The 12,545-nt window shown below is 44.4% G+C and overlaps 1 protein-coding gene across 4 annotated transcripts in view; it reads left to right on the plus strand.

Annotated features, from left to right (window-relative positions):
- The first annotated feature begins 3,724 nt into the window (after positions 1–3,724).
- ASH2L (ASH2 like, histone lysine methyltransferase complex subunit) overlaps positions 3,725–12,545 on the plus strand; it is a 30,254-nt gene continuing 21,433 nt past the window's right edge. For all 4 annotated transcript variants that reach the window (XM_060407143.1, XM_027962707.3, XM_060407144.1 and 1 more), the window contains exons 1-5: positions 3,725–3,929; positions 4,579–4,645; positions 5,342–5,487; positions 10,334–10,422; positions 10,686–10,780. In XM_060407143.1, the coding sequence (XP_060263126.1) occupies positions 3,739–3,929; positions 4,579–4,645; positions 5,342–5,487; positions 10,334–10,422; positions 10,686–10,780 (588 nt within the window). In that variant the 5' untranslated portion in view covers positions 3,725–3,738. The remainder of the gene's footprint in view (positions 3,930–4,578; positions 4,646–5,341; positions 5,488–10,333; positions 10,423–10,685; positions 10,781–12,545) is intronic.

A 12,545-nucleotide genomic window follows, 5' to 3' on the forward strand; every position in this document is an offset into this window, starting at 1 on the left:
CTGGAGAAGGGAATGGCTACCCACTCCTGTATTCTTGCCTGGAGAATTCCATGGACAGAGTAACCTGATGGGCTATAGTTCATGGAGTCACAAAGAGTTGGACACAACTGAGCAACTCACACACACACACACACACACGCATGTGCATGCACTTGGTGAAACAATGGTCACAATACTATTTTAAAACATGTTCTTTAACATTTGCCGTTCAAGTCAGAGACAACACCCCAAGCAAAGAAGAGGAGGCAAGAACGAACTGAATGTGGGTTGGGGAGCTGATCCTTTTGAACATTTTAGAAAAGTATATTAAGATATCACGGTTTGTTAAGAGGGAAAGAATTCCCCGCACTAGACCTCATACAGATGAGCCAAATGGGATTCTAGACTGTAGGCCCACCAGAAAATATGCTTCTTTTTAATCCAGGACTACTGAATCATATGCACCCACTTAAAAACTGCAGGAAGAAAGGTTTGCAGAGGAGACAACTTTGATGTGGGTCTTGATGTAATGCACGTGGATATGAGATGGAGCAAAGGGCAAACAGGATGCAGGAAAGCAGAGCAAATGCAGGGAAGCAGGACCAAACCAGGAAGCTGCGGATGGGGCAACTCCTGCTGAGCGTGGTGGGTTCCCACAGGACAGGGAGACCACTTGCTGGGCGCTCTTGAGCAGGGAGCTGAGTCTGACTTCTCTCTGAAAGGCAGTAAGTACCTTCCTCAGGCAAGAAGTGATTCAGTGGTGTGTGGAAGGATTGGCCAAGATATACTGGAGTGGGAAAGCCTGAAATTGGGGAGATTCAGTTGAGAGCTTCCAAAACCGTTTTTCTGTGTGTGCATCCTAAACCTCCAACCTGGTGCTGTTAGTGATTTTAATTTTAATCAACCTTGAGGAGGTGCCCGGTTTGGTGGATGCCTTGCTCTGGAAGCCCAGAAGTGAGGTCTGGTTCCTCCTTGCTTCGCCTACTTTTACTCACAGGTGAGCTGGCCATGGAATTCTCCTAAAGTTTTGATGCTCAAGTGATGTTCAAGTACGCTCTTATTTCAACTTCTCACCATTCCAGTTCCTGCCTTCTCCAAACTTTGACATGGAATTCTTCGTTTTTCCAGTTCCTCTGCTTTCTCAGATGCCATGGTTAAATCATCTGAACTGCTTTCTATCGTCTTTGATTGTTCCCCAAACTGGCTCTGTTTTATCTACAAGGCAAAACTGAAAACTCCAAATGTTTCCATTCATCTTTGCTGTTATATGTATGTTGGAAGACAGCATGGAAGACAGAAATGGAAGCCACAGAAGATGTATAGGCTCAGAGCTCAGCCAACAATATTTTCCCTTGGTCTCCTGTTCCCCTTATTAGAAATGGCATTCTTATTCCACTGCCCCTTCTTTCCTCCAGTCTCACGAGATGGAGTCCCTCCTTGTCATCAAGAATAACCTCTCCATCTCTGTCAGTTCACTTAACTCTGCACCCACTTTCTTTACAAAGCTGCTCCATCAACCACCAAGCCTCCTGTATTTTCAACCTCTCCCTTCCTATTGATGAGTAAAGCTGTTTCATCAGTCTATCCTCTGCCCCAACTCTGAATTTCTTTCAGAAATTGTTCTCTCCATCCAACTGTTCTCTCTCCTTCAGAGCCAAACATGTATTTAGGGACTATTTCAAAGCCACTGAGACAGTGCAGGGAATCGTGTAACACACAAACAAATCTGACAGATGTGGACACTTTGCTGTATTAACTGAGGTCTTTTCTTTATAAAAATAAAATGCATCAGGAAAAAAGCGGAAAGATGCGTCTGCACACGTCTACTTCTAGCCCTCTACTCATTTCTCAGTCCACTGCAATGTGGATTCTGCCCCCACCAATTACCTTTTAAATTTTCAATTAATTTTAGAGTTGCAAAGATAGTTCAAAGAGGTCCCCCATATAATCCAGCTTCCCCTACAGTCAGTATCTTAAAGCATGGTACAGGGAACAAAATAAAGTTGTTATAATACTTATCATTTAACTACAGACTTTATTATTCAGATTTCACCAATTTTTCCACTATGTCCCTTTTCAGTTCCAGAATACAATCCAGGATCCTACTTGCATATAATCGTCATGTCTCCTTGGTCTTCTCCAATCTGTGAGTTTCTCGGTCTTTCCTTGTCTTTCATGATGTTCACAGTTTTCAGGTGTACTGGTTACGTATTTTCAAGAAGGTCTCAATTTGTATTGGGCTGATGTTTTCTCTTGATTAGTCTGGGGTTGTGAATTTTTGCAAAGACTTCCAGAGATGAAGTAGAGTTCTCCACTGCCTCACATCAGGGGATAACTGATAACATGACTTCACCCACTGGTGTTAACCTTGACCACTTGGTTAAAGAGGTGTCTGCCAGTTTCCCCACTGTAAAAACTACTATTCTCCTTTTCCACGTTCTGTTTTAGAAGCAAGGCACCAAGTCCCTTGCACACACTCGAAGGACTGGATAATTCAAATTCTACTTGCTGGAGGAAGGAGGTATCAGAGATTTTTGTGGCTATATATTAAAATTGCCACTATAATAAATATTAGGGGGAGATACTTTGTGCAATTATTGTTTCTTCTTAAAGTTTCACCTATTTGAAGCATGTATCACCAACAATTTGAAAAATAATCTGTATCAGCCAGTAGTATCTATCAATTAGTTATTCCTTCAGTTTTGTTAAAAGCAAGAAATTGGGAAGAAATTAGAAATCAAAATATCTATTATTCCCAACCGTTCTTGTGCGTGGTGTCCCAGAGGTTTCACAGCCTGGGACAATACATTGCGTAGTCAGACTGGATTCCCCATATGACTTTCTTTTGTAAAGGGGTAGAAAAGTGGACGTGAAAGTGTTAAAAATAGGGGGAAAGGTGTATCTTTAGGCTGCTTTCTAGAAATTACGATGTAAACACTGATTTCCTGAAAGATGTCCTGGCTCTAATACTTCCAGGAGTTTGGATAGCATGGCTCCGAATGACTCCGCTCATTCCAACGACCTCACCTACCTGCACTGTCGTTGATTCCTCAAATTCTTACCTTTGGCCCATTACCTGTCCCTTTCTCTAAGGACCAAATTTCTCTATATTCATAAGTCCTCCAGCACCTTAACACTTAGGCTTCATTTTCCTCCTCTTAACGGTATTAAGCTTCTTGCAGTTTCAGGAACACAGTGCTTTCGACTTTTTCCGCCTGGAGACTCCATCCACGTCCCCTCCCCGGCGTAGATGGGGCTCTGGGATTCAGTCCAGGCGCCCACCTGTAGATGTCACTAGGAAACCTGCTCAAAGTGGCAGATCAGGAGGGCAATATACGACAACAAATTTCTGGGGCGGGAAGGCATGTTCCACCTCTAACGGTGAGAGGCGTCTGCAGAACACAACAGAGCGTCCAGGGCCTTTAGGCCGCCAGCGCTCTCAGGGTGCCTTATCTGCGCGGTGACTTGCAGGCTTGGCCACGAAAATGCGCTGCGTCCACTTTCATACGAACTGCGTCCTAGAAAAAAACCTAACAAGCCCCGACCGCGTTCCGCGGGCTGCATTTGTAGCTCTGCAGCCTCCAGGTCCCGCCCACCTCCGCCCGCCCGCCTGCCCTTAAAGCGGACTTGGAGAGAGCCTTCCCCACACAGACGGCGGACCCACCGTGAGTCCTTTGCTGTTTGAAGGTGAGCAAGCCGGCGAGCATCTCGCGCGAGAAGGAGGTAGTATTCTCGCGAGAAGTCTAGAAGGCGGCAGTGATGGCGGCGGCGGGAAGCGGACCAGGACCGGGAGTGAGCGCAGGATCCGGGCCGGCAGCGGCTGCCAATGCAACACCAGCAGAAGAAGGGGAGACGAAGCCGGCAGCAGCCGTAGCGGCTGCTCCGGCCGGAGAGGGGACGTCTGCTGCTCCAGCCTCCGCGGAGCCCGGCTCCGGAGAGGCCGAAAGCGGGTAAGGCACCCTGCGGCCCGAGGAAGACGGGGGTGGGGGGCGGGAGGCCTGTCCCTCTCGGAATCCCGTGGCTCCTGTGAGCACTCCCACCCGCCCTGCTCCGAACCTAGGCCTGGCGGCCAACGGCTCGCCCTGCCTTTACCGGGGCCTTAGTCCCGCCCGCCGCTAGACCCGTCCCCTCTGAATCGTATCTCAGGCTACGCCCCTTTGCACACCTTTCCCGGTTTCTCGGCCTCCCTCCCAGCCCTAACTCCTCCGGCAGGGGGCTGGTAGCTACCCCTACCCCTTTTTTAGCAGGAACCCTTCAAAATTCCCAGAGAGGGAAACCACTTTGTATTGCCAGGCTGGAAGGAGTGTGTCCCTCTGAAAACAGAGTGGGAGAGGTGCATCTCTGCGAACCTCCCCAGGGACCAGTTCTGTCCTCTGTAGACTTGTTTGCAAGGGCCGGTAAGGTTTCCTTGTGCCCCACGGGCTTGAGTTCATCTTGGCCGCCTTCTTCCTAATGCTGAGCATCCTGTCTGAGCATTGGCTTGGCTGAAAAAGAGTAGGGATGTGACGTTCAGCTGTACTTGGATCATCATCTTTGGGAATAGGCGTTTTCAGGTTTTCTTCTGAAATTTCTTCCATGAGTGCTCTCCTTACTTTACAGTGATGCAAACTCGGTTGATGTAAGTGGTGGCTTGGAGACAGAATCCTCTAATGGAAAAGATACACTTGTAAGTATTTCTTTTTGAGTGTTTCTACTGCACAGTCGATAGGGTTGGTTTTTTAAAGGGTCCCCCCCCCCCACCCCTTCAGTTCTTTTGTTTTCCAATGGGCTTCAACAGTTCAGACTCCTTTGCTTTGGTTCTCTCGCAGTGTGCTTCTCTGGGTGAAGCAGGCTGGCGCTTCAGTTGATCCCAAGTACATTTCAAGTACTTTTCTCTTTGACATCCTTCTTTTTCTGATCCTTTTCCTTCATACATTTCAGGAAGGTGTCTCAGCTGTTAGCGTGCTTAATATGCTCAATACACACAGAAATTCTCTTGGCAAGAATCTTGCCCTTGATTGTTTACAATGATGCTAACATGCTGGGTAACATTGTAGACTCTTCCAGTTTTGTTCTGCAGGGTATTCATTTTTGAACAGTGCCCATTTCTTTGATATCTACAAGATTACCTTTCTTGTAGATTTGCATGTATGTGGCCAAAGGAGCAGCTCTTATGTTTTCTAAAAGACCTAGAGAACATGTAGGGGTACCCTCTTCTCCCCCTTTGCACTGGTCATTTTGGCAAAGTACTGGAAGATAGCAATTCCAGGCAAAAGGGTTTTTTGGTTTTTGGTTTTTGTTTTTTTTTTTTTTGGTTTTTTAAATGAATCAAAAATACAATCAGATCAACTGACACAATTCTCTGATGGTTCTGTGGACACAGGAAGGTGCTGGGGATACTTCAGAGGTGATGGATACTCAGGCAGGCTCCGTGGATGAAGAAAATGGCCGTCAGTTGGGAGAGGTGGAGCTGCAGTGTGGAATATGTACCAAATGGTTCACAGCAGACACCTTCGGCATAGATACCTCGTGAGTATTTTTCAGAGTCTTTTGTGAGAATTGCTGTGTTAAATAGTAGATCTCAACATGTCTAACAGATGGCCCCACTCCAAGGATCGAACCCAGGTCTCCCTCACTACAGGTAAAGATACCATCTGAGCCACCGGGGAAGCCCAGTTAGGTGTGTGGGCGAATCTAAATGCATAGGATTTCCCGTGACTCCTGATTCTGGTTCAGTGAGTAGTAGGATTTGAATCAGTAATTGTTTTAATAGTCTGAGCATGTTTTTAGTCTACTAAGGGCATTGCCCTTAATAGGTAGAATGGTAGGTATTATCCTTGTCTTTGTGCTTAGGAGACAAAACTGTGCAGTTACAAAGCATTACCTAAACAAATTTGAGACAGTACCATTTAAACCTTGTATTGGATATTGTGGATTTGGGGAAAGGATTGGTGTACATGGTGGATAAAGCCTGATGTCAAAAATATGAGCTGGCAGGTGCCTCTTCATGCCTGACATCCTTTTATCCTTTTGGTTTCTAACTCACTTCCTTTAGGTGTCCTGAATTCTCTGCTCAGCAAAACCAATTTCCAGTCTTTGCCTCTCTTCTAGTGAATTAAAATCATATTAAGAATTTGAGAATGAAAGGCTTCTTATTTAGGAGATTCAGTCAACAGCTAGCAAGAGAGCATTACTGACTCTATCGAATTGACTATACTGCTGGCTCTCTGGGGTGTTCTTTTCATATTCAAATAAATTTAGATAGTTCAGTTCAGTTCAGTCACTCAGTCGTGGCCGACTCTTTGCAACCCCATGAATAGCAGCACACCAGGCCTCCATATCCATCACCAACTCCCAGAGTTCACTCAGATTCACGTCCATCGAGTCCATGATGCCATCCAGCCATCTCATCCTCTGTCATCCCCTTCTCCTCCTGCCCTCAATCCCTCCCAGCATCAAAGTCATTTCCAGTGAGTCACCTCTTCACATGAGGTAGCCAAAGTACTGGAGCTTCAGCTTTAGCATCATTCCCTCCAAAGAAATCCCAGGGCTGATCTCCTTCAGAATGGACTGGTTGGATCTCCTTGCAGTCCAAGGGACTCTCAAGAGTCTTCTCCAACACCACAGTTGAAAAGCATCAATTCTTCAGCACTCAGCCTTCTTCACAGTCCAACTCTCACATCCATACATGACCACAGGTAAAACCATAGCCTTGACTAGATGGACCTTAGTCAGCAAAGTAATGTCTCTGCTTTTGAATATGCTATCTAGGTTGGTCATAACTTTTCTTCCAAGGAGTAAGCGTCTTTTAATTTCATGGCTGCAGTCACCATCTGCGGTGATTTTGGAGCCCCCCAAAATAAAGTCTGACACTGTTTCCACTGTTTCCCCATCTATTTGCCATGAAGTGATGGGACCAGATGCCATGATCTTTGTTTTCTGAATGTTGAGCTTTAAGCCAACTTTTTCACTCTCCTCTTTCACTTTCATCAAGAGGCTCTTTAGTTCTTCTTTACTTTCTGCCATATGGGTGGTGTCATCTGCATATCTGAGGTTATTGATATTTCTCCTGGCAATCTTGATTCCAGCTTGTGTTTCTTCCAGTCCACCGTTTCTCATGATGTACTCTGCATATAAGTTAAATAAGCAGGGTGACAATATACAGCCTTGACGTACTCCTTTTCCTATTTGGAACCAGTCCATTGTTCCATGTCCAGTTCTAACTGTTGCTTCCTGACCTGCATACAGATTTCTCAAGAGGCAGGTCAGGTGGTCTGGTATTCCAATCTCTTGAAGAATTTTCCACAGTTTATTGTGATCCACACAGTCAAAGGCTTTGGCATAGTCAATAAAGCAGAAATAGATGTTTTCTGGAACTCTCTTGCTTTTTCCATGATCCAGCGGATGTTGGCAATTTGATCTCTGGTTCCTCTGCCTTTTCTAAAACCAGCTTGAACATCAGGAAGTTCACGGTTCATGTACTGCTGAAGCCTGGCTTGTAGAATTTTGGGCATTACTTTACTAGCATGTGAGATGAGTGCAATTGTGTGGTAGTTTGAGCATTCTTTGGCATTGGAATGAAAACTGACCTTTTCCAGTCCTGTGGCCACTGCTGAGTTTTCCAAATTTGCTGGCATATTGAGTGCAGCACTTTCACAGCATCATCTTTCAGAATTTGAAATAGCTCAACTGGAATTCCATCACCTCCACTAGCTTTGTCCATAGTGATGCTTTCTAAGGCCCGCTTGACTTCACATTCCAGGATGTCTGGCTCTAGGTGAGTGATCACACTATCGTGATTATCTGCGTCGTGAAGATCTTTTTTGTACAGTTCTTCTGTGTATTCTTGCCACCTCTTCTTAACATCATCTGCTTCAAGACTATATCAAAAGAGGGCTGCATTGTTAGTTCTGAAATTAACCTCCCTTGGGTTGGTTTGTGAAGAAATACCTTCCTTTATAATCTGTTGAATGTCTTCTAGTTAAAAAGTTAAAGTAGTGTTAATATACTAATTAACATGTGACTGTTGACATTGAAGGTTGAATGTTTTAAACAGAAAGAAAAACATTGAGTGGTCAGAAGAATTGATCTTGGTAGAAAGACCTAAGAGAAAATATACAAGCTCGTCAGTTAGGAAAGACCTCAAATTGGGCCACTTTCACAAGGAGAATTTGTTTGGATAAACAGGGCCTAGGAAAGGAAATTTATCAGAGAGATAACTCGGAGTGATGCAGAAACGAATCAAACCACAGTTCAGAGGTTTGGTGGTGACCAGTGTGTACCTGAATTTGAGAAGTTACACCTAAAACCCAATGGGTTGGACAGATTATCTTTTATGGCGGATGGAGGAAGTGAGTGAGCTAGTAGGATATGAAAAAAACTGCTCTAACCACCTGATCGTGTTTGTTAATTATTGTACACCTGCCTCTCTCTTCTATAAATGAGCTTACCACAACAGGCTGTTGCAGAAGGGGCTGTAGAGAGAGGTAAAGGTGAGGGAACCTGACCTTAACATTCATAAGGATGTTTCTTCCTTGAATGGCGGTGGTAGACACACACCTGGAAACATCTCTTTAAGGATATGTGAAATTAGTTTCAGCAGAACTGAACTGAACATAGTCGCACAGTCATGTCTGACTCTTTGTGACCCCATGGACTGTAGCCCACCAGACTCCAGGCAAGAGTACTGAACTGGGTTGCCATTTCCTTCTCTAGGGGATCTTCCTGACCCAGGGATCGAACCCGGGTCTCCTGCATTGCTGGCAGATTCTTTACCAGCTAAGTTTGAGCAGAGTCCACGATAAACCTGTCTTTATTTTGATTTCTTCTTTTCCAACTTAAACCAGTCTTCTGTTTCTCTGTTGCTTTCTCCTTTTCAGGACCAAGCTTTTCCCATGCTGTTCCAGTCACCAGCACAGCACCACGCTGCACTAATGCACGGGTCCTGTCAGCCCCCAGTTCCTTCCACCGGCTTCTTCTCTGCCTTCAGACAGTCAGGCCTGCTTTTGCCCCTGAGCTCATCTCTTAGGAAGTAGACTGACACCTACAAGGAGTCTCAGTGGTTAGGATTCCTTTCACTTGCTGCCCCCTCACATAAAATCAGCCCCTAAGCTTAACCAGTTTCTTTTCTTCTTATACACTTACTTGCCCAGTTTTGTTATTTCACTCTGTGTGAGGCCTTTTTTTTTTAACACCTTCTGTAACTGCTGAAGAAGCTTCTCACATATTCCCTTTTCTTTATCTCTTCCTCCCTTCAGACCTGTTCTGTTACCAAACTTACCACTTTCACCACATGGCTTCCCCTTCAAGGTGTTCCTGTTACCCACAGAGAAAATTCACTTCCCCAGGCATGTAAGGCCTCTGCTACTTCCTACCTTGCAAGCCTTTCAGCATATCTCTGACAACTCCCCTCCCCTGGCCAAACTGGTGTGCACCAGATTGCCCCTTTGCCTCCAAATTTGCAGTTTTTTATCTCTACATAAACTAGTTCACCTATAGAAAAGAAAAGCAGCTTGTTTTTCCAAATCCAGTTCATAATTTGTGTCTTTGAAAAATCTTCCTTAACTCTTAAATCTGAAGTTACTACTTCAGTCCTTTAAATTCTTAAAAACAGGACTTTCCTGGTGGCCCAGTGGCTAAGACTCCACACTTCCAGTGCAGGGGGCCCAGGTTCAATCCCTGGTCAGGGAGCTAGATCCTGCATGCCTCAACAAAGATCCTGTGTGCCACAACCAAGGCCCAGAGCAGCCAAATGAATAAATATTTAAGATAATAATAATGTGTTTCAGAGAAGAAGAGTGAATGTTAAAAAATAAGTAAATAAAAAATAAATTCTTCAAGGCTGTCATCTGTAGGATTCATTTGGTAATGAGGCAGATAATGTTTTTGGACTTATGTGTTGTTCTTGAATAATTATTTACATTTTGAAGTTAATCTTTTTATACCTCTGTCTGCCCTTTCCAACAATTTTATTGACACTTTACAAAGAGACTTAAATATAATTTAAATATAGATATTTCAGTGCAAAGATATTTAAAGAGACTGCTTTGTCTTCTTCCACAAGTGGCCTAGTATACTCTTTTTAGGTGTTTAAAAACTGTAATAAACTAGCCTGGATAGGGGCTCCAGTCAGAACCTGCCAGATATTGAATCATCAACTGTGGTGGATAATGTCCTGCTAAATTTTTGTGATGGAAAAGTTCAGCTATTTGTAAAACTACAACGGGCCCTGTTTTGGTGCCCTTCTCAAGTTTTGAGAGTGTATTACTATATTAGCATCATTTAACTTTCACTGAGGGAAAAGATCCCTGTTGATCTGCTTCTTGTAAGTGTGTGTTCAGAAGCTCACTAATTTGCTCCATTTGGTGTTCTCCAGATCCTGTCTACCATTCATGACCAACTACAGTTTCCACTGCAACGTGTGCCACCACAGCGGGAACACCTATTTCCTCCGGAAGCAAGCAAGTAAGGACAGGCCTTGGAGGGCTGCACAGTGACCTCCTCTGGTTAGCTGGCAGAGAAAAGGGATCTAGGCTCAGCCAAATCAGGGAACCTCTGCCACGAAGCTGGTAGAATTGACGTTGGGGCTTAGCTCTGGATGCCTGCTCTTGTCCGTTTTAGATCAGATGATGCTGTAGTTGTTAATCTGTGGACCGTCTGGTTGAATATTCCTGTGGTAGCAGGAATATATTACTACAGTAACTCTTTCTTCCTTTTTGCTTTTATAGACTTGAAAGAAATGTGCCTTAGTGCTTTGGCCAACCTAACGTGGCAGTCCCGAACACAAGATGAGCATCCAAAAACCATGTTCTCCAAAGATAAGGTAGAGATGGAATTACTGTCATTGCGATCATGCCAGAGAACCAGGAGGGACTTCTGAATACAGTGGGCCCTTGAACAACACAGCTGTGAACGTCAGTGGTTCACGTACATGCGGATTTTTTCAGTAAATACATACCGCAGTCCTGCATAATTCAAGGCTGGTTGAATCCTTGGGTGTAGAACCACGAATACAGAGGGCCTACTGTAAAACTATAGGAGGATTTTTGACTGTGGACAGTCCAGTCCCCCTAACCCCATGAGTTTTCAAGGGTCAACTGTACAGCCCAACAGGTTCTCTTCTCCCAGTTTTTAATGAATGTATGACTGTAGATTCAGTGATTCCGTTTTTCTCATTTCGTGTGATTTACTAACTTCTTGGTGTGTGTTCATTATGTCATTGGCTTAGCTCTTAGAAGGGTGAATCTTTAAATAGTTTTGATTGGCTTTACAGAAGCAAACAATTGTCTGTTCCACAATTAATAATCAGATTTTGAGGTGAACCTTTTTAGCTTAGTTTGTGCTGTTTTTATGGATCCCTATCACGGATTTTGTTGGGGAAAAGGTTGACTTATTAAAAAAAATTTATGCTTTATTGTTAAACTACATGACTAAAGTCAGTATTCCAAAATTAGATGGTGAGCCCATCCGTGAGTCTTTAAAGACTGAAGCACCCTGTCACCTTCTCTCTCCATATGCTGATATTTTCTATTCTAGTCAATGCTAGCTTTGACCTACAAGATTGATTGTATACCCCACTAATTGACTGCAACCTACAGTTTAGAAGACACTGGCTGGGGACTCCTCTCTTCCCTGATGGTCTAATGGTTAGGACTCAGCTTCCACCGCCCGGGGCACGGGTTCAGTCCCTGATCGAGGAACTAAAATCCCACAAGCCGCATGACTTGACCAAAAGAAAAAGAACAGCATTGATTGGTATAGGGTGTTTAGTTCAGTTCAGTCGCTCAGTCGTGTCTGATGCCTTGCGAGCCCCTGAACCGCAGCTCACCAGGCCTCCCTGTCCATCACCAACTCCCGGAGCCGACCCAAACCCATGTTCATTGAGTCGATGATACCATCCAACCATCTCACCCTCTGTTGTCCCCTTCTCTTCCTGCCTTCAGTCTTTCCCAGCATCAGGGTCTTTTCTAATAAGTCAGCTCTTCGCATCAGGTGGCCAAAGTATTGGAGTTTCAGCTTCAACACCAGTCCTTCCAATGAACTCCCAGGGCTGATTTCCTTTTGGATGGACTGGTTGGATCTCCTTACAGTCCAAGGGACTCTCAAGAGTCTTCTCCAACACCGCAGTTCAAAAGCATCAATTCTTCGGTACTCAGCTTTCTTTATAGTCCAACTCTCACATCCATACATGACCACAGGAAAAACCATAGCCTTGACCTTTGTTGGCAAAGTGATGTCTCTGCTTTTTAATATGCTATCTAGGTTGGTCATAACTTTCCTTCCAAAGAGTAAGCGTCTTTTAATTTCATGGCTGCAGTAACCATCTGCAATGATTTTGGAGCCCAAAAAATAGTCTGCCACTGTTTCCACATTTATTTGCCATGAAGTGATGGGACTGGATGCCATGATCTTAGTTTTCTGAATGTTAAGCTTTAAGCCAACTTTTTCACTCTCCTCTTTCACTTTCGTCAAGAGGCTCTTTAGTTCTTCTTCACTTTCTGCCATAAGAGTGGTGTCATCTGCATATCTGAGGTTATTGATATTTCTCCCGGCAGTCTTGATTCCAGCTTGTGCTTCCTCCAGGCCAG

Source organism: Ovis aries, chromosome 26 (genome assembly GCF_016772045.2).
Source record: "Ovis aries strain OAR_USU_Benz2616 breed Rambouillet chromosome 26, ARS-UI_Ramb_v3.0, whole genome shotgun sequence".
NCBI lineage: Eukaryota > Metazoa > Chordata > Mammalia > Artiodactyla > Bovidae > Ovis > Ovis aries.